The sequence below is a fragment of the Gymnogyps californianus genome, chromosome 6 (genome assembly GCF_018139145.2).
Source record: "Gymnogyps californianus isolate 813 chromosome 6, ASM1813914v2, whole genome shotgun sequence".
Taxonomy (NCBI): domain Eukaryota; kingdom Metazoa; phylum Chordata; class Aves; order Accipitriformes; family Cathartidae; genus Gymnogyps; species Gymnogyps californianus.
This window is the reverse complement of record NC_059476.1, coordinates 11107501-11130377: the sequence shown is the minus strand read 5'-3', so window position 1 is coordinate 11130377 and position 22877 is coordinate 11107501. Positions and strand designations below refer to the sequence as shown.

General features: G+C 35.9%; 1 protein-coding gene across 4 annotated transcripts in view; it reads left to right on the top strand.

Moving 5' to 3' along the window:
- VTI1A (vesicle transport through interaction with t-SNAREs 1A) overlaps positions 1–22877 on the top strand; it is a 275400-nt gene that overhangs the window by 43243 nt on the left and 209280 nt on the right. For 2 of the 4 annotated variants that reach the window (XM_050898886.1, XM_050898889.1), the window contains exons 4-5: positions 13187–13264; positions 19662–19682. In XM_050898886.1, coding sequence (XP_050754843.1) covers positions 13187–13264; positions 19662–19682 — 99 coding nt within the window. The remainder of the gene's footprint in view (positions 1–13186; positions 13265–19661; positions 19683–22877) is intronic. The other 2 variants (XM_050898887.1, XM_050898888.1) reach the window with 1 other exon arrangement.

The following is a 22877-nucleotide window of genomic DNA, read 5'->3' as shown; positions in this document are numbered from 1 at the left end:
TATTTGTATGACAGTTCAGTTGAGATACGTGTTCTCTGTTGCCTAACAGTACGATTTGGGGTCCCCAAGATAAAAGTTGACTGAATGCCAAGATTTTAGTAGAGCTTGTTTGTGCAGATAACAGAGGTAATCCATATTCCTCAGGTCTGTAAATCAAACAGACAAAGGAGAAATATGTATGCACACCATTCTCTTTGAGATAGTGGACTGGTAGTTTCTTCTTAGTAACAATGGGGACTATCTAACCCCTGAGAACAACGGAAAGCTGACACCAGGGATGTTCCTGTATGAAATTAGAGCGATTAGAAGATTCTTAGAATGCTTCTCCTCCTTTAGCAGATAGTGCCTAAATAAATTATTCAGTGGATCTGTTTTGTGGCGCTCTGGCAATTTTTGCTCTTACAGGGTTTTGTCTGTTTAGAACCGAATTCAGATTATTATGGATCTGAAAGTTGATCCATAATACAGTGGAAGAGGAAATCCAGCCACTAGGTCTTGACTATGTTTTCTAGGGTGATACAGACAAATGTATCAGCCTTAGTGGCCATCGGTGGAAATACTATTTAGTAAAACACATACTGGTTTCTGATGATCCCCTGCAATGATTCTTCCAGGCTAAAATAAGATACTGAAATACCCTCTTTTTGATGAGGTGGTTAGATCAATAATGTGAAATGCAAACTAGGAATCCTAGTGGCCTAGCAAACACTTTTTGATAAAATAGTTTTTAAGGTACGATAATTGCTTTTCATCCCCAAATAAAAATATTCCCCAAGTCAGCTGTATGCAATTATGCATCCCTTTTTTGCTGCTTAACTGTGGAATCTCTTACATTTTGGAGTTAACGTTCAAGTATCACTCTTCTGGTTTACTGCAGGACAAATTTTTCGCAGGCTGACATCCATCCAAGCCATGAAGTCTTGAAGACTTCTTGCTAGTTAAAACGTGTTACTCCAAGGGCATCTTTATGGGCTAGTTGTATATACTTTGATACAAAGATATACAGGATATCTTTGAGTATGAAATCACTGTCATTTTATATAAGGATTTTTTTAATACACAAATGTACTAGTTAGTTCCTTATCCATTTACTTATAAGTATCTCCTGAAAGACCCTAATTCTTGCCTATTTCTCTCATATCTACAGATTTATTGATCTGTTAATTCAAATTCTGTGACCATACATTTTTTTAATACCTTGCAAAATCTAGGTAAAAAAATAAATAAAAGCATAAATGGTTCATCATACAGTGTGTTCAAGATCAGCTGGAACCATATTTTGCTTTTTTTCTTGGCCTTTCAGACTGAAATACATCTTACCTGTTGAGTTCTTTCTTACCTTTTATTAAACTTTCTCCACCTCTTTTGCAGAAAGGTTATAACAAGATACTTCCAACATGCAAACTGATGTTCAATAAATTTTTAAATCAAGAGTATATTGATAGATTTTTATCATCCTGCTGCCAATAAATGCCCATTTGTGGTCAGAGTCAACAGTTCTTGTAATGTTTTAGGTCATGTATTATCAGGTATATACATCTCAGTTTAAGGGAAAAAAAGTATAAGCTGTCACCCAACAATCACCTAAACTTTTTCCCTGGGGACACTACTTCAGAACTCTTTGAAACTGTTGTGATCCTGTTATAATGGTTGCCATTCTCCTATAGAACCATAAGGCTGCCCATAGTAACAGTGGACAATGACAATGGACAAATGGCAGCTCTTCAAGATGACCGCTCTTGTTCGTTGTACAGCGTATGGTCCCTGTGTGGGACTTCAGAGAGGGAGGTTAGGAGAGGACCCAAATATCTGAGCAGAGGGAGGGAACCAGTAGGGAATGGCAAAATGAGTGGTGGGAAAGGGAACAAAATATGATGTTTCATCACACTTTATGATAGAAAGAAGTAAGTATGGTCGTACTGGAGAAAGCATGTGATAAATAGGGCTAAGAAGGTACAAACTGTGAAAGGTGTAAGGTGGAAGACTGATGAACGACAGGGAAAGGGAAAGAACAGCGGGTACCTCACCTGAGAGTTTAGTAGAGTGGTTGCTATCACTCTCTGTATCTTTGTGTGAGTTCATTTTTAGGTTGAAATTTTAACCTGAGATTATTACATAGATTTGGGTCTGTCCCTGAATGCTTAGGAATCAAAAATCCAAATATGTGTTACACACTTGGATTTTTTTTTCCTTCTGTTCCTTATATTCTTTTTGTGTTGGTTTTGCGTGTCAGGTTCGTGGATTGGAGTTGGAAATATTATGTTTGCCTTATGCTATCAAACTTTGTTTTTCTTTGTATCAGATCATCTGTATTTGATGCTAACAGCTTTGTTATACCAGAAGTTTCTAAACTGTGCCATACAAGAACAGCTGGTGGGGTGGAGGGACAGATGTTTGGTCAAATGGTACTGGGCCTTTCTTGCACTTCAAAGGAGCTGAGCGGAGATGTAATATGACTATAGAGTATAGTTCTATTTTTCTAATCTGAGTAATTTGAATATTTGCCGTTTATTAAGAGATTGGGAGAGCAAATGACCTGTATGAGCAGAAATTGGAAAATGATTCATTAGATAATCTTTCTCTTACTGTGGACTTTACTCTGTAAAGATGAGAACCTCTGACTTAAATTCATATTGCCAATGTATGCCCCATGGAAGAGATATTACAAGATTCTGTGATATAAATTAATTGCTTTTGATATTTTAATTGTTACCTTCTTTCTTTGGAGCTTCACTTCAGTTTTGTTCAAATGAAAAGTGGGATAACTTTTGAATTTAATCTTTGCCCTAATATTGAGATCTGAACATCTTTCTTCCTGTGAACAAATGCTTGTTCAGTTGCTATTTAAATAAAAGAAGTATTATGTAAGCAGTAACCATCAAAGTTTATTAAGTATGAAGATCTTAGATATACCTTAAACTCCCTGAACTGCTGATCATCAGAAACTGGCAGCGTCCACTGAGATGAGAATCATTCCATCCCTGCTCTGTTCCTTAAGATTTCTCCTTGTTATCTGTTAATGGCCACTATAGGAGGCAGTACGAGTTCTGGACTAATTGAAGCTTTGACTGATATGGCAGCCTTTATGCAGTCTTACATAAAGTGAGGTTTTCCTTAAGGTTCACACTACATTGTCTTGACAGTGAAAATCTAGGCAGCTATAAACAAGATCAATAGAAAAGTGTAAGCGTGGCTGGTGACAACATAGGAACAGGGACAAAACAGAAATACTCAGTGAATTTTCTGAGTTTGGACATCAATATTTACTGGGAAATGAGCTACTGCCAGTATCAGTGTTTCTCATTATTCTTTTTGTTGTATGTTGGTCCACTTAGAGGCAGAATTTCTGACTATGCTACAGGTAAGGGGAAAAATAACAAGTTAGCTGAAGCCTGTCTATCAGAAAGACACTTTAAATGCCAAATATTTTGTAAATACCAATATTTTGTATAAATATACTGCCTTTCTGTTACACTGTGTTACAAGGCTTAAGACAAGTTCTGAAGAAATAAACAAGTAGGGGAGGGGTTGGCGTGGCTATTTTTGATAGTTATGTTTATTATAATAATAATTTTTCATCCATTTTATGCACTTTAAGAAATAAATATTGTTTGTAAGTATTTTCACTGAGTGGGGGAGACTGAGGAACTCAAATGCAGAGGCAGTATAAAAAGGAGGAGGACTTTAGTTAGATACATTATAGGTAGTGGATTAGTTATTGACTTTTATCTCAGGTAGTGTAAAGAACTGCTAATCATCAGCTTGTGATAAAACTAGAAAATGCCATGTCTGAACATCCGGCTAGTATTTTATCATATTAGCTATTGATTTAACACAGCATGAAACAACTGGTTCTGTCCCAGTAGTGCCTGGTGGGGAGCAGTGAAGGCACAGATTTACTCCTCCTTCAATGTGCTGCAAACTTCAAAGCCCAATTGTGACCACTTAACTAAACTCAGACAATTTTTCTCTTTTTCAGACAAGGCAATGTGTCTGTGTGTAAGTACACATGATCTAGAAGGAAGGAAAGGAATCCCAGCTCAGTCATGTCAGGGCAAAAATAATAAATTCAGGAAGCATGGACAGTAAGATCCAAAAATCAGTTTTGACTGGGCTGTGTTATACACAAAGTATTCTTTATTTTCCTTTTTATTAATCAATAGTTTGAGCTAATGCGCTTATGGTCCAAAATACTTGCACTGAAATACACAGAATCAGCACCATGTGGGTGTATTTGTATGCAAACCACCTTAATTACACCTTTTTTCTATTTAATTATTCTTTGCATCAAGCATTATTTTATTTTGTATTTAATGGTGAAATCAGAAATTATCCTCTGCTACTCTCACTGAATCCTGAATAGGATTTTTCATATTTATTATGATTAATATTTTTAGGGTTCAACTGAAATTTTCTTATTCTGTGTATTATTTTCAGAAATTAAAAAACATGTCTTGGTATATGGGTGGTGGAAAGATGCCTCTGAGGGCGTGTATGCTCAGTGAAAAAAAGGACAGTGCCTAAAAATAGCTTTTTATGCACTAAAAGGTATTTTTGGAAAGGCCTGCTTAAGTTTCTTTGGTTTAAAATAGATCCTATCAGAGTGGCACAAATGTAGGTGGGACAATTCAGCTGCCTTGGAAACATCTCATTCGTCTGCATTGCCCTCATTCTAAGTGCCCGAAATGAGATCTGTCTTTTTGGCTTCCTTTTGTTTTTCACTCTTGGAGTTCACAGTGGACAAAATGTATAATTTATTAATAGAACTGAGCTCTGTAGCAAAATTGTACTTTTAACCAGAAAGCTTAAAAGCCTAAAAAAATACCATCTTTCCTAGACTTTACCTACTATTAGAAATCCAGGGAGCGGGAGAACTGAAAAAGGTGATGGTAACATTCAAGAATGGCAACTGTTTCAGCCCAATTGTAGATTTTCATTACAGTTGCTGATCTCTGTAGTGTCTGGCCAGAGAGCGCAGGTACAGGCTGATAAAGACAATTAAGTAGCAAATGGAGGAAGGAAGTAACACTTGGACACTTCTTTCTGGGAAAGGAAGGAGCTGCGGGAAAGTACCAGCAGATGTCTTGTTACTGTTAGCAACAGGAACCTAGGCTCCAGATGGAAATACCGGCTGAAACAAAGATATTTTAATGAACACTTCATGCTTTGGTGTATCTGAGATGTTTATCATCCTTTACCATGAGCTAATTAGTGTGAGCTAATTAGTTAAAAAATCTTAAGCCTCCTTAAGATTTTTTTTTTTTTCTCCTTGCTTCACTGTCTTTGGGAGAGCTCTCTTTAAAAGTTGGCCCTCATAATATAAACTTCTCCTCTTGGAGGAAAATGGCTCCGTATTTTCATTTTCTCAGTTCATCTGTCGGTTGGTCCAACATACTGGAGTTTATCTTCTGTCTCCAAGATTTAGCAAATATTTATGTTAATAACGAACCTACCATACAGCATAAAGTCTTTAGACCACAAGACAGTCTGAAATACATAATCCTGATGTGTAGTTGCTCCTTGTCCTCTAAAGAGCATTTGTTGGATAAATGATACAATGAAGTCAAGCAGTAATAGGCATTATTTAAAAAAAACATAGGAACGAAAGCAAGCTTTTGGTTAAAAAAAGGAACCACTATAATATATGAGTTAGGTCATTACAACAAGGAGATGAGTTGAGATGACCAATGAAGATTTCATAAAAGAAACGTAAGCTTGATGTTGTACTGGAAAAAGGCACTAGGAGTTCTCTTTGCCACTGTTATTCTTAATAATTTTCCCTAAAAGGTAATTTTACCTTAGGCAGAGAAACTTGTAGCTCTTACATGTATGCTTATTATGTGCATATGCCAGTTCTAAGTGCAAAGATCTGCTGTAGTTAAACCATACTCAAAATAAGCTTATTTTTGTAGCCTATTTTTGCTGATCTTTAAATTGAAGTTATTCATATCTAGCAGAGACTTCTGTAGAAGAACAGCAGCCTATACGACATTAGTGACTGACTTCCAATGCCTGACATGACTTTTAAAATCTGGTTTAGGAGTGAGAGTCTTCTAGGATTTGATATAGAGACTGAAGTGTCTTAAGTGATCATATTGACATCCTTAAATATTTCTGCAGATTAGCCTGAACATGAATTGAGGGTCAATTTATCTGTCAACAATACTGGCTTAATTTTGGCTGTTCCTATTCTTTGCATCCAAATTTTTTGTTGATGCCACAGTCTAGACATGTCCCTTTTGCCTCCAAGTCCAAGTGTGAACCTACGCTATACGCCACAGAATTTATCCCACTTAGACCCCCTACACCCAAATAAATATTCAAGTTGTGGATTACTTTGAACCTGTATCAGGTGTGGTCTTACAGCTGAGGTATCTTTATTTTCAAACTGTCATCTGAGTTGGGGAGAGAGGGTGTTCCACCCTCGCCAGCCTTGCTCTTGCCTTTTCTTCCAGCGTTGCTGATTGAAATGACTGTGGTAAATAAAGGTCTGCAAGTTGCAAAACCTTTGTCAACAAATTAGGCAAATATATGCCAATGTTTGCTATACATATCAAGGCAAAGGGCACTAACACTAGCCAACTTCTAATTTAGCAAGCTAGATTATCAGACTGGTCTTTGAACACGCATAGGGTGGTTACAAGGAAGCCCTAGGCTTTTCTGGAAGGCAAATCTGAGAAGGAATGAACTTGAGTGATCTCATGCACAATTTAGAGGAGTTTCCATTGACTGAATAGGCAAGTTGGTTAACTTAGCCAGCTAAGCAGATGTGTAAAGATAGGTTTTGTAATGAAATACGATGGTTTAATAATGGTCGTTTGAAGGAATCAATAGGAAGGTGTTGTATGAAATACTGAAATTAGAGCACTGAAAAGCATATTACAGGAACAGACTAGCTCACATAGGTAACAGTAGATAGCAGAATAGCTGGAAGTCGGCAGTGCAAAAGGCAGACATCACTGTGTTGGCCTACAGAGAGGTTACAGTTCAATTTGCAGGAATACTCAGTTACCCTTCATGCGTTAGCTGATGCCCGGCATATTTTTTTGAGATTATGGCACATGAGTAAAAAGACAAACTGTTGTGCAGAACAGCCCAGAGCTGAAAGCACCTTGGAGAAACTGAATTCTGATGAAAAAATAAAATAGTGTATATGTAGGAACCAAGATTTGGTAATAGGGCATGGTAATTCAAACAAGCAAAAAGATGAGTAGTTATAATTTAAAAAAAAAAAAAAAAAAAAGATATAAACACCAGGCTAAGGGGAGTTATTCATTGTTATGTTTGGAGAGTGCTATCCAAGCCCAAGCAATGCTTATCTGAAGTTTTCCATGCTTGGATTTATAACTTTTGTATTTCATTATGTTACTCTTCCGTAGATGTGGTCTTGTTAAATTGGAAGCGATTGTAGTGAATTTTCGAGCATCCTCTAAAAAATAGGAGGAGGGAGAGGTCAGTTAGTTCCAGACCTTTGAATTTTGAAAAATCTTTCCTTTGCTAGGTTATTAAGTTTAAAAGGCAGAGCTCAGGTAAATATAAGCTGTTTTTCTAAATACAAATTTCTTTTTCACAATAGAAATCATCCTCTGTTACTCCTTAAATTCACAGAAATGAGGAGTTACAATTCTCTCACAGGTCACCTGTTTTCTTCCCTACCTACAGCATGTGCAATGTAGCAGATTGTTTAAGCATCAGCCATGTTGGTGACAGACATGGTCCACTGGTCATGAGTTTGAGATGGAAGTAGTTTTGTGGGCAGAAGCTGCGTTTTTCACGACCAACATAATACGATGTGTTGTATCCTCATGGGGGTTTGCTTGACCTTCTTCCCTGCCCTCACCCCATAATGAAACTAAAAGCGTGTTTGATGATGATTATTGAAAAGAAGATTTATAGACCTGTGACTTCTGCTGAAAATGGGTGATAGTATCTCTGCATTAATTTCACATTAGCACTTGAAGTTTGATTTCTCTCTGCTGTTGTAGGAAGCTGACGACATTTGGCAGAGTGGCAGAATACAGGTTTTAAGTGGTGCATTTCTCTTTCAGAGTTGCCTGCAATCGTTTTTGTGTGCGTGCAGGGAGGGCAGGCAAGACCAGGAGTGGCTTAGACATTGACTTTTGCCAGCCAACACGAACTGTTGAATTGATTCTTTCAGTCAGAAGTTTCATAGGATTTGTAGAATAGTTTTTATTTCCTTTTGGACAGAAATGTATCGGCTTTGGGTTTTTATTTTCATAAGGAAATGCTTGGAAGTCCAGCATTGCATCAGGTTGTATATTAGCACTATGTAATCATTTTCCTGCTTCTTAGCACAATCGATAAAAAGCAAGCTACTTAGGAACAGGAAAACCCCTTTCAAATTGCAGTCTGAAGTGTCTAGTCTATTGTTCCTGGATCACCTTTACAGAGAAATGCAGAAGTTCTGAAAACTGAAGTTCGAACACAATTTCTTAAGCAATTTCAATTATTTTATTTCCTGAAGAAGTAATCTTGTGTGTCTTTAAATATAAGCTTTAAGATTAAGTAGGATCACTTATTTTTCTTCTAAATTTGTTAAACTGTATCTTTTCCATTTTTTCTCAGCAAAAAAAATACTTAAGTATCTATTCTGAAAGGCAGAGATGAAAGTGTACATTCCACAGTATTTAGCGGTCCATTTGAGGATCAGGTCACTTTTTTCACCTTGCTTTTCGCAACAGCAATGCCAAAGCTGACTACTCTCAAAGAACACAAAATAAAATCTAATTTCTTCGTACAAATTGTTTCTGGTTATGCTAATCTCGAGTATTTATTTACATGTAGAGCAGGGCCAAAGTCTGAAACAGATGCCTGAAGATTTTTTTTAAACCATTTATATATACTAGGAAATTCTAATGAATTTTGTATGAAAACAGATGTTTATGGATAAATAAGCCTTTCTGTTTGTTTACGCATATTTCACAAAAAAAAATCTGTTTAATCTGTTCTTAAAACATTGAGCCTGAAAAACGGAGAGGTTGGGATGAAAGGATTTGCTGGGCCTTTTGTCTGAAATGCACCTAGGTTTGCTTGTCTGTTCAGGGGGCTGCTTAGCATTTCGGAGGGGGAAAGCTATTCTTTAGTTCAGGTATGAAAATGTGCAATGCTTTATATCAATTATTTGGCTGATTGCTGAAAGTGCGTTGGAGTGAGGGGGCATTGGCTAGTTCTGGCCTTCACTAATGGGAACATTTCAGAATGTGGATGGTAATTAAAGTATAGAATGCGGAAAATTAGGCCAAAATTGAATAGAAATGAATAAGTATGTGTTCTGTTGTGCAGATGTTGGAAACGGATTATTTTGGATACCTCTTTCTATCTACATCTCATTTGGTTACCATGTAAAAATCGGTCATACACCATGTAGATTGTTTCTCTTCCCATTGCCTTTTCTGTTTTTATGTTGTGATGTATCTGTATAGGTAGTAATTTAGCAAAATATCCTGTCTGCCAGGTGTGGGAACTAGCTGATTGTATTGTAATACCAGATCATTACTTAATTCATATGCAACCTAGCCTAGCACATGGAAAGCATTATAAATCTATTTACAGTGTGGCTGGTCTGATGATAACATTGTATTAAATTCCCAGGTGAGGCAATTTAAGCAATTGCTTTGCCATGTGTAGGCCATGGAAATTAACTTCTCATATGCTTTAGTAATAGACGAACTTCATTGGTATGCTTAGATTAGTAGTATAGCAGAATTCTTACAGTCTGGTTACATGTACCCTACTTCACATGTAGAATCATACAGGGGGGTGGGTACTGCAGATCACAGATCTTAATTAGTTTAAGCTGAGTTAATTCATTTCAATTCTAATTTAGCTGGGCTTGCCCATGAACACATTCAGTTCTATTGGGAAATGTTAAGGCTTGGGTCAAGTAGACAGATTGTTTAAAGCCAAATTGCCAGACAGAACTGAGCAAGTGTATCTGTTTGAACAGGGCTTTAAGGAAATCACCCAATCAGTATGCAAAAATCCTGTTCATAAACCAAGAGAGATCTGCCTGGAATCAGAAATTCTTCCTTGTCAGAAGGTTTGGGTACTGTAGTACATTTAAAACAGCCCCTGAAACTTTCTCTGTCTTCAAGTTCTTGTAGAAAGTAGCTTAACCCTTTTGCGTTGTTTTGTGTTCATGTGCATGCTACATTTGAATGCAAACACATACACTGAGTTAAAAACACTTGTGCGCTTAGACTTTTTGTCTGTATATACAAGAAAATATAAAATATAAGGAAAACTTCTATATATGACAGACCTTTACAGACAAAAAACTGCACACAGAACCTCTTAAACCTATATTGAGCTGCCCAGAAATGCCTTGGATTGCAAACTCTGTAAAGCTTCTGTCTTTTCTAGAAACATACATATAAAGTACCAGTAGACAGTGGTAACTGACAACTAAGACTAAAAATGTTGACAATTTCTTGATTTGCCTGGTTAGCTTATGTATAGAAGTCATTAACTATTTATAAAATGCATTATGAATTGGGTTCCTTCAAACTGTAGCAGAGTGTGTGACATTTCCAGCTCAAACTATCATTCTTGCATTTGGCTAAAGTACATATTTATAAACAGCTGATAGTTATGAACTAAAAAAAAAAAATCTAAAAATTATTTAATTATGGAGTTCGGACGAACCGAACTAGTTTTGATAGCCACGTATAAAAGTGTTAACCAATATTACTTTAATAAAAATAAGAATAGTAATTAAAGTTATTGATATTTTGGACAAATCCTGAAAGAGCAAACGAACACTTTAGTTCAAAGGCCTTTCCTTTTATATTATTGATTCATTTGGTAGTGAAACTGTGATCAAAAGTAGTATCAAATTATTTATTGATTATGGCAAAGAGTTATACCTAATTGTAGTCAAAGGTTATTTCTTTTAATATAATTGCTGATTTTCAGATCATGACAGATTATTGCAATAAAAGAACAATGATACAAATATATTTATTAAGTTCAGTGGTGATGATATAAAGGATTATAAAGGGCCTCTAAAAATTGTGTTGCTATTAACATTTATTTCTTTCCCATGAAGAATATTCTTTTTCCTTTCTTCCATGCAGACTCTTACGAATATCAGCCAGTTGAGTCTTTCTAATAAATGATGTGTAACCAAGGACCATCTCAGTCTCTACATATAATTAGACAACTTGTTCACTGGAGAACAAGCTCATGAAGCATCATGCTCCTCATCTCAGTCTAATAATGATAAATACATTCAACGCTAACAGAATCAATGGGGCTGAGTCATTTTGTGAAATTGGGAGAGACTGTACAGTTGAACTACTAGACCTCAAATGGAAAGATTGAATCTTAATCAGAAAAGAAGATTAGATATTTATTGGTATATATTTGTAATTTCCTTCCTTGTTTGATGTGTATCAAATAAAAATAGGAAAATAATATAATTGAGCAATCTATGCCAATTTGTTGGCTTTTTGGTGAAAAAAGAGAAAAACAAAACCTATCTCCATATGATATTCTTGCATACTGTGGAGTGTTTTAGTCCCCCATAGTGATGAAATGAATAATTTAAACAGGCAGCTCTGATACCACAGCCTGTTTAAAGGTTCTCATTTCCTTTAATGCTGTAGACTACTTTAGCTTGGTTAGTACGAAACTGTGACAGCTGAGATCTCCAAAAGATTTGGCACAATTCAGCTCTTGTAGTAGGTCCATGATATGCTTTGTCCTTGCTACGTACATCTGTAGCTTTAGTATATAATCTAGATCTGAACACTAGCAACTGAATCACAAATAGGTAAGCATTGTAACGATGATGATGGTAATAAAGGGTGAACTACACAGGATAAAAAGCTAAAATGTGTTGCTCTGAGATGGCCAATACAAGGCTTACTCCACTGCTAGGTTCCTAGCATAAGGGGTGACCCACTTCCAAACTTCTTTGTCACAAAAGTAATGAATTTCCCTGTGCTCAGTATAATTTCTAGTGGGTTGTTTCCTGTGCCCCAGTCCCAAGCACGTTTTTTGGCATGATTGTCCAATTAGGGAAGGTTTGAGGAGGGATTTGTTTTTGCTGAGTTCCTACTGACTCGTAGTGACTACCACGGCAGAGTGTGAGGGAAGCTCCCATCAATAAAGGAAGGCCCTGCAGCTTAGCTCTTGCTACTCTTGGGTTTCTTCCTCTGATGAAGTGTAAAACTGATCATAACCGCACTCAAATATAAAAAGATTTTAGACAGTATGTTAAAAATCCTTCCTCTCTAAATGGTGAGTGTAGGAATATTAACTGACTAAGGGCCTGTTATTTGGCTGACAGAGAAATTGAAAGCTGAGCTGATGTTCTCTTTATGAACTTCCCTATTGTTCCACTGAACGCTGTACTACCTTGGTAATCTTCAGACATTTGCTTTCCATTGCTTGGCACTTGATCTAGTTTAGAATCAATATGATGATCAGTTCATGAGCAAATCTGGTGCTCATAAGCTGTGAATAACAACTGTCTGTCATAACGATCTAATGAATGACTGTCTCAGTTTTGTGGCGTTTCCATGAACTGCTGTAAACCAATGTTTCCTTGTACTGTTGTTTTCTCTCCTTTCTGTTGCACTTTGCTTTCTGGTCCTTTCCCAGTAGGCCTTCGTAGCCTTAGCAGCATAGAAAACACTTGTTAATTTTCTACATCTTTAAGTTCAACCAGTTTTGTCCAGTGTGTGTTGTTCAGAGTTTGGGTTTTTTTAGATGGGAAAAGCTCAGTCTTCCTTTCCTATTTAATGGCATCACTGCAGTGTGATGCTGAGTTCTGTGTCCAGCTAGCAAGTGTTCTTCAGAAAAATGCATTTGGTTTCTACACATGCATTTCTTCAGTTTTTCTGGTATTAGTGTATATTGCCTCTCCCGGTTACCTGATTATCAGAACTGGGATCACACGTTATGTATCTTGAGCTTCACTGAAGCTGCTTTCATTGCTGAAATGTTGAGGATGTGACTGTCTTAGAAATGCTAAGGTTTTGCCATGCAGATTTGTCACAATACAGCAGCTGAAGAACTTTTTAATAACTTTTACTTGCAGATTTTTTTTTTTTATCAAATAGGTATCCATTAGGGGGCTCTCAAGGTTTAAGATGATCTGCCTTGATACCAGTGGCTTCGGAGCTCTACTTCCTAACCCTTTTTTCTTTTTGTTTTACAGAAAAGGTCACGAATCGCCTACAGTGATGAGGTGCGGAATGAGCTCCTAGGGGATGACGGGAATTCCTCAGAGAACCAGGTAGGATGCTAATCAAGAAGCCCTAGTGGGTGGCTGGAGGGTGAAGGAGGTCACTGGCACACTGGGCTTCTCAAGCTGCTCCTTAACAGCATTAGCAACAACTCATGTGGAAGTGATACTGTTTAATGCAAAGCTGGGGTCTTAATCAACTTCAAAATGTTTCTTGGAGATCTTACATTTAACCCTTTAACTTGTGATCACTGTCTGCTATCTTAAAAAAAATCTTTTCTTCTCTTCTCTTTATTATTTAATACTTAAGAAATAACTTGAAACGCGCTGTTTGCCGACAAAGCCAAGGTCTTCACCTCAAACACATGTAGAAGGAATAAAAAAAGTACATAATGCAGCTTTGATAATAATGCAGTATTATTAAATCAACACTGGCAGGCAAAACAAATGAAAGTGCGCTCTCAGAATTAGGCAGTACCCAGCTCAGTTTCCTTGTGTGATTCCTTCCCTAAACAGATTTTCTCTCCTTATGCCAAAAACACGAGTAGTACTAATAAGAGCATGCTTTCGTAATGCATGTTGTACTAGAATGCAGAGTGCTATCCATCTCTTTAAATGAAGGAAAGCTTGATAATCCTGAGGCTTTTTTAAAATCTTGTACCCATATTGTTGTTCTGGACACTATAGTGAGGTTCCTGCTAGACTACTGAAAATTATAAAGGCAATATTATATTCAGGGGACTTTGACCCACCTGTTAATATTTCTTTTGGTGCTGAAACTTGTTTGACAAGCTCTGTCTGAAAGCAGAATGTTTCTTTTCTTTTTGAAAATCATGTCAGCTGTAATCGAAGTCGTGCTTTTTGAGTTAGAAGTTAGTTAAAAGTTTTCTTAAATATCAGATTTTCTCTTCTGACCAGGTAGAATTTAAATTATTTTGGTAGTGAAAATGAAAATTGTTTAAATGTTTGCTTGATAAATGCAATATTAAATAAGGAAATGGATCAGAACCATGTTCTGAAATTTTTAGTATCTTCTACCCTCAATATAAGCTCAGTTCCAATAAGGGTAGGAAAAAAGAGAGACTTGGAGACATATCCCAGTACAATGACTTTTAAAACACAGACCCCTTAAGCCTTAACCTTATACAGTATTTTAAATGTGCTGTGTAAGTTTTAAACTCTCTAATAGAATTTAATACATACATTAATGAAATTATACACAGAATACAATTTATCTGTAGACATAAGACTGTAGTGTATAGCAGCTCTATTATCTATGTGAAGAATTATATTTAAAAGATATTAATCTTCATATTTATATATTATAGCAAGGGGAGATTCCAAAATTCGAATAAAATGAAGAGGTTTTTTTATCCCTAAATAATGAATTTATGGAAAGGATGATTTTAAGGAAACGAGTTTCACAGTCTGCATGTCGTGATCGTAAACTCAGTCCTGTGAAACTGTTAAGATTCTCATTTTATTTCTTTTAAGGTGCTGCTATTTTTACATTTCAAGAAAAAATTGTGTGAATTCAGACATAAAAGGCAATTGTGATAAGAAGCTTTACTTATAACAGAATATCTTATGTGTAGGGATGAGATAAAATATTTTATTTTCACTTTTTAAGGAATGGTTAAATAACTGATTCACATGTGCACTTTTTGCGAGTTATGGTCTTTTTTCTAAACTTGATGGAAGAAACATGGTCTCATCTCAAGGAAGCAAATGATACCTTCAGCCATTTGTCAACATGAGTTTTTTCTTCCAAATGACCACTTCGTAAATGGAAGAGAATTTTGGCTGGTAAAGGAGTTTTATGTAGTCTTTTAGGTAATCAAAATCCTTTTCTATAACCCAACTTGAAATTGTTACCCCTATACCTTTGAAAGTTCTGAATTTCTTATTTTTTTCCTTGAAAAATGTAATGAAATATCACCATAAAGGAGTCACCTAACTTATTTTAAATATGTGAATGCCAGTATTTTTAAAAAATACTATTTATTGTGTTGTTCCAATAATCAATCTCGCAATCTCTTTTTCTTATGAAATATCATTATTTATATTTGTACTTATCTTTATTTGTACTTTAAAAAACTACTTGCATGTAGTGCAAAAACTTCAGTCTGATGTTCAGCTTATCAGAATGTAAAGCTATCCAAATCAGGTGTAAGGTTTGGGTACTTACATTGATATAACGTGTTCAGCATACGGTATTTGACTCAGTAACCCCAGGTCTAATACACTTTCACTGCTATACATTATTATATCAATAGAAAACTTGGACTAGATGATGAAAGGATGCTCAGGTATAACTTACAGCCATATAAAATATTTGAAGATGTTTCAAATTCTTGCTTTCATTTTGTCTGATGGCAATAAATATAGGTAGATAGACTGACCCTCACCCTAATATTGTACAACTTTTACTTCTCAATCAGTTTGGATTAGGTTAAATTAGTTAAACCAAAAAATGGTGAGTTGTTTTCCCCAGTTCAGTCACCAAACTGTGAAAGAGGAGAGGAGGGATTCCTCTTCTGACAGAGGAGTTGTTGAAAAAAGTTGCCAGCTCAGAATTACTCCTGTACCAATCCACAAATATTGGTAAAATCTGCCAATAGAAATGCTGAATACCTACTTAGACTGGCGTGTTACCCAAGGGAGACAAGAGATACAAGCTGTATGTTTTAGGTATGGTCTTTGTCATCATGATAAACATTTGCATAATGTTTTTGGTGGAGTGAGAAGAGAAAAGGAACTTAATGTATACTGGCTAGTATGACCATATTAAGTATCTAGAAATAAATGGGGCACTATTGGAAAAATAAACAATTTGGATTTTTTCTGTATTCGACTTCTGGTTTTTTTAGTTGAGTTTCAAAGCTATAATTACAGCAAACTACAGCCAAGTTACAAGCTGTAATGAATAGGGTCATAGGTATGAGTTTCCAGTTGTTCTCCCAAGAAAAAAGACTGAAGTACAAAGAACAGATTGAAGAATTAGCAAATGATGACTTATCTTTCGTCGTCTTCGTTTTTCCAAAATGTCTTCCATAAGTAGCAGTCATCATGTATACATGACAAAAACTTAGAATACAGTTGCCTTATAATGATTATACAAAGATTTAACTAATTTTACCAGATAAAGCATATAGAAACTTCTTGTAAGAAGTTGTAAGAATTATACAGTTCTGCTATTCAAAGTTTCTTTTGAAATAAATGCATCTTTGTTTAATGAGATAGGTAGTGATATAGTGCTCTAAATGCATTTAGAGTTTAGTAAAGTCATTGCTTAGTATACATTAATTTCTTCTTAATTTGAATCGTATGAACGTAGTCGGATGAGGCACATACAGAGGTTGAGAATCAGATGTCCCTTCTTCCATCAAAAAAAACCCTACCTCACAACCCCAAACCCCAAAACCTACTGTGTGCATTGGGTTATTGTTTATTTTCCAGGAGTGGTCTTAAACGGGCTCTATTGCTTTCAAGTCCTATTTGTCATTCTGGTCACCAACGTTTATCAAATCCCTTCAAAGTTTTGAGTTTTTCAGTGCAATGATACACTACTTAAAGTTGTGGCTTCACTTTAATAATCATAGAACTGTTTTATGTGGCAATTTGTATGTTTTTTTAGAAAGTGTATGTTGGGTTAAATCAGAAATCCTTCTTGACCAAAATAATGTCAGGTACAATATTACCAACTTTCTTGAAATATAATAGTGTTCCTTTCTCTTTCACAACTATGTTCATTAATAAGTTTAAATAAATTCGCATTAAGTTAAACTGCATGTCTGTATACACAGACATTGTATATGTGATTTGTGGTGAACAAATATTTTGTGGCTACTTAATTTCTGACTACAAAGTTGTGATAATATTAGATTCGGGCTTGCTGTGCATAAAGTGTGTCAAACTTCAGCTACAGACCAGGGGGTGAAGTTGGTCAATTTAATTCCCCAAGATCTAAAGAAGGTCGGTATCATTTCATATAGCCCTGGCAGAGCAGATCATTACCAGACACAAATCTGTTCGTTACATGCCGAGGGTTTATAGCAAAATAAATAGACTGTCATCATAAGTTCAGAAAATTGTGTGTTCGACCCACGATAATGTGTAAAGGGCGTTTAATAGAGTTCAGCATTTATTCGTTATCTATATGCGGACAGAGACGGCGGTAGCGTTATCAGCTTTTTTAAAAAAATTCGGTAGTTTTCTGTGTCACGTGATGTGCCTCACAGACAGACAGACACACACACACGCACGCACGCACGCACACACCCCCACCCCCCATCTCGCTCCCTCGCTCTCTGCGGCGCAGTTTTGATTTTAGTCACAGCAGAAGGCTTAGCCACAAGAGATTCCACTGGTTCAAACCAGCGTAAACCAGATTTTTTTTTTTTTTAGCCTACAAAGGAACAGATTACCTCTTGTATCGAATTCTGTATTGCAAAAAAAAAAAAAAAAAAATCTTTGTTTCAAAAATATGCTGATTATCATAACCTAAAATGGTGGCTGCACACGGATTAATGCTGTTTACAGTTGAGCGGTGAGCATAATAAAAATAATGTTTCAAAATAGAAAAGTAGAGGTAACACATTTTCATCAAGAGCATTGTTAAATGGGGGAAAAATACATCTTTTGTTAATTTGAATGAATATCTTTCAGCCAATGTTAAAAAAAAAAAAAAACCAACCCTCTCCCATTACTTAGCTTAGCTGCAAATCCCATGCAGAGCTTAAATTCAGCCATGCAGCACAAACAAGATAGAACATTTTTGTTTGGGACCTATTGAAAAAACAAATGTGCAGCATTTTAAAACTCTCATTGATTATAGCAGGGTGGCATGCCCAAACGGGCTCTATTGCAGGAGAGTAGTTTTAAACTTTGGCCCTTTAAGTATCATAGTCAACTGAAGAATGGTGGCCTCGGAAAGAAAGGATAGCTACGTGATCAACTCCCAGATCGTCTCTTTCTAAAGAGCCTTAATGTTTGCCTTTTTGGGGAAAAAAGGGGGGGAAGATCTGGAGAAAGAGACCAATTTACGATAGGCCAAGCACTTGAATTTAAGCGCCGGTTTGGCGGACAATACAGTTTTCTTTATACCGAATTCTAGCAAAGTTCCTTGTACTGAAGAGCCGTTTCAGTTTAAGTCCGTGGGGCAGTAGCCCTCCTAATTACGTCTCGTTAGAGCCTCGTTGTCTGTTTTGGTAATGGGGTGAGGCGTACCTTCGGGTTTAGGCGAACCATATGAAACAATAGAGAATAATGGAGGTTCTTTTGTTTCCTTCATGCTGGTGAGACTTTGCTAGTAGTAAACATTCTCAGCTTACACACGTGTTGAAAATTAGTGTTATGAAACTGTAGGTGAAGTATCAGCACAAACTGAGATAATGATGTAGCTGTTGTAATTTCAAATTCAACTGGAATCGGTGAGAGAACTGTAATTTTTTTTATATAAAGAGCCACTCTTATGCAGACATTTGTTGTGAGTAATTATACGTTTTGTTCCAGTACAAATAATTTATCTATCTCTCTAAGGGGAGAGCATATTACAACATAGCTTGATAATCAGTCTGGGGTTTTATTTGGTTTTATAGTAAACCTGCCAGAGCAATATTATTAATAGTGTTACATTGTGTTGATTAACAAGCATAAATTGATAAATATAAATGTATATTCTATTAAGTATATACGCACACACTATGTGTGTATATACACACACACTGTGTAGTGGTCTAGGATTAGGAACCTGGAATGGGTCTTTTCTGAGGGAAATATGTTTCATGTTGTTCCGTATTCCTTTGTCTATTTTTAAATATGGTATGCAATAAATCATAATTCTGAGCCATTTAACTAAGCCGCTTCATTTTTTTTTAACTGGAAAAAACCCTCTATATGAGGTTCAATAATAAAATTAGATAATATAGGTACATTAGAAGTCAGGTATATAAAAATTGAAATACTGGTTACAGGCTATAAAGATACAGTCATCTATTAATAAGTTAGATCTGCTAGTAAAATAAGAAATCAGTTGTCACAACTAAAATATACAGAAAATATTCTGAAAACTTGTATATACAAAACCACTTCAGCTGTACAATCTTCGAAGAGAGGAATAGTAAACTTGTTTTTTTCTTTATAATATAGACTTCTATGAAGTCATTCCCCTTTATTTCATGATGGTGTCTTAGATGTGGTTTAAAAGAGAATTTCACACTATTCTCTTTGTTTAATGTGACAGTGTGAGAAAGTGATCTTTATTCGTTCAAAAAACTCTGCATGTAGTCTATGTTTAGGTTCTTTTAATGTGTTTGTCTGTGATTTTTAAATGCTAAACATGTAAACAGATAAATTGTCAATGTTAATTCTGTATCCTGTCACACAACTGATCTTTCTTTCCTGCCATTTCTTTCCTTTTTATCTTTTTTGTGCATTCATGTTGCAGTTGATAAAATTACGTGAAGAGGTGAGTACTTTCTTGCTTTTTGTTGTCTAGCTTTCCCTTTAAAGCTGAGTTTCTAAATCTGAAGTAGATCTTTTTGTTCATTGTTGCAGGGAAATCTACACAAAGCAAAAATATTGATTACACTGCTCTAAAATATTCACTGTTGTGCCTCTTTTTCCCTAATAATTGTATACTTACATAGGAATCTCTAGATCAAACCTTAGAAATTAACATTCTTTGATAGTGGAAATTTTTTTAAAGGCACTAGAAAAAGAAGGGGAAAAAAACCCTATTATTTGATCTCTGCTAGAATACCACGATCAAATCAGGTACAGTAATAATCATGTTTGCATCACAAAATCTTTGATAGGGTAAATACGTTTATACACTGGTACTGAAAGTGAAAGCACTGCTTTGGTAAAAACCTGTGCTGAAACACTGTAAAAATTACACAGTGTTTCACAATGTTTTGAGTTTGGTGTGAGGTATTCAAGTAGCTTATGTATTGTATTGGATATTGTATACCCACTGAAAATACAGTACAGGTAGACCTATGCACACATATCAGTATTTATTATTTATTTGTGAGTGCTGTAGATCTGTAGGTGTAACACTAGAGATCAGTATTCCAGAACACCTTTCTTCCAGTTATAAAATGACTCATAAATATTTAGAGAGAGAAGCCTGTTTTAATGGTCAGTTCCTCAAATGTTTCAGTATATTTTCTGAAATTAATCTCCTCTGTTACTTACTACTGTAGCAAAGCAGGTATCTGAACTGTTTTTTTTTTTATTATTATTTCCTGATAACCACCAAAAAGAAGGTCTCAGTAAAGTCAAGATTACTTATAGGTCAGATTTCTGAAGGGTTTCGTACGGAGAGTTTGAACCAGTGAAGTATTTGAATAAATATATTTAGAAGCATGAGTATTTTAATATCACATGTTTGTCTGGTATCTTCTTTTTGAAACCTGTGTGCCCAGACATACCAGTAATGAATACTGAGCTCTGCTGGAAAGGATTTGTAAGTTTTAGAAATGGTGATGACAAAGAATTGTAAAGTAACCAGATTAAGGACAATTACAGAGAATTCTTAAAAACACTAAGATATTTGTGATATGAAGATTCTTTCACTAGTTCCCGAGTGCTTATTTTTCCCTCTTCTTGTGGAACTGATATTAATATGTTAAAGCTACAGAGTAAAACAGTTAACAAAAAAAATTAAACAAAATAAACATGTAACGACATGAAAGCCCTCCCACCACTGCTGAGCTCCCCTCCCCAATAGTCCCAGTATTTAAACAGATGATAATATTGTTGCAAGGGTTTGTATAGCCTGATTTCTGAGATTTTTCAGAAGAACAAGGTTCATTTGCTGATCCCTTTAACAACACCTGCACGTCTGCTCCTGTGCTTTTGTAAAAGAATGTAGTAGGATCATTTTTTCTTGCAAACGTATAGTTTTATAAACGTGAAGATTCCTAATTTGTAAATTTACTCTGAAAATCTAATCAGATATAAAGAACAAAGCTGCTGCTCAACTGCTGCTCTTTTTGAAATAGCTATGAAGGCAAATAAGAAAGTTCAGGATGTTATTGCAAAGGGCTGCAACTTGGGAGCTATACTGAACTCAGTCATACCTTTTGGAGCTTATAAATCCTCTTCGTTAGCCACCTAAAAAATTTTGATATTGCTTCTGGTAATTTTCTTGTTTGCTTTTCCTTGCTAGCCTCATAAGTTACTTTTTCCTCTCTCTGCATATTGTGAGAGCAGCAGCAAATAGAACTAAATAAAGGTATTTATTATTTTGTCTAGATCAAAATTGTACAGGTAGAGAAATAATTTTAAAAACAATTGTTAGCATTTTGTTCTCTGCACTTAGGTACCCACTATGTGTTGGATAGGTTGTAATTGCAATGGTCTTTTTATACCCAGTGCAAAATGCACATTAAAGTTTAAATGAAGGCTAGTACAGTGACTCAGGCATAATTCTTAACTCGTCACATAGTGAAACATCAAGGCATCCCCAATTATAGTTCTCCTAAGGAGGTATGAACTGATCTTAAAAGAAATTGTGGTTTGCCATACTGTTTGTTAATAAAACCTGTGCTTCCTCTCATTACAGGGCTCTATTCTAGCACGCTTGCCGTACACAGGCTTCCATGGAGGCTGTGTCGCTCTCTCTTTTGAGCTCCTGAGATCTCGGTTTGAATCCAGCCCACATGGAATGACTAAATCTCTAGTGATAGCGTGCCACTTTGCAAAACTTCCTTATATAACTCCAGATAGAAGCTGTTTCTGAAGCTGCAAGACGCACTGAATCGCCTCACTACCCACCTCACAGAGAGCAGGGGATTCTGTGGGAGAAGGAGTTTGGGGAGGGGTGGGAAGCAGTTGAAAGCATCAGCTGCTGCTGTAGGGCATTGATTTCCTGACCAAAGGACAGGGTGCCTCCAAAGCCAAACAACGTAAATAACACCAGCCTTTATAATAAAAATTAGGTTTCATTATACAATGGCTTGGGTGGAAAGGTTCTGAAATCAAGTAAGAAACAGCTCTGAGTTAATGTTAGCACGGAGTTCATAGGGCTTTAGTATTCTAATTGCTCACAGTAAGACTGAACTGAACTGTGGGCTTGTAATTTACTTTTTAGATTAAATGTGGCTTATATAGTATAGAAAAATATGCAGTTAAATGCTAGTTCTTTCTGTTGGGTAGCTCTTCCACACTCTAATGTGAAATCTGATTATTTCCCCCGCTTTCCCTTAATGTAGCAGGATAGTCTTTTCATTTCCAGTATACCACTACAGCATTATACATCTGTTCTGGAATTATAATGTTCTACTCCTTGTGCTCACTCCCAGCCTATGTTTTTGGGTTTTTTTTAAAGTATCTCCTCTCTAACTTTTAGGATTCTTACCTTCTGAACTCCTTTATAAGCCGCCCCCCACCTTTCTCTTCTACGTGTCTTTCTTGAGAGACTTCTATGTAATAGTGTTAGTTTTCTGATGTTTTTTACAAAGTTTAAAATATTTAACACTAGTTGTTCTTTAATATCATTCAGGGGGGCAGTATTTGGAGAAAGGCACTGCAGGCTTACACTTTTTTTTTTCTTCTAATGGGCAATGGAGAGGAACCAGCAGAAGTTATGAAAAGGTGCCTTTTAAAAAGAATTAAGCAAAATTAACACTAATTATCTAGATTGACTGTGAGTAGT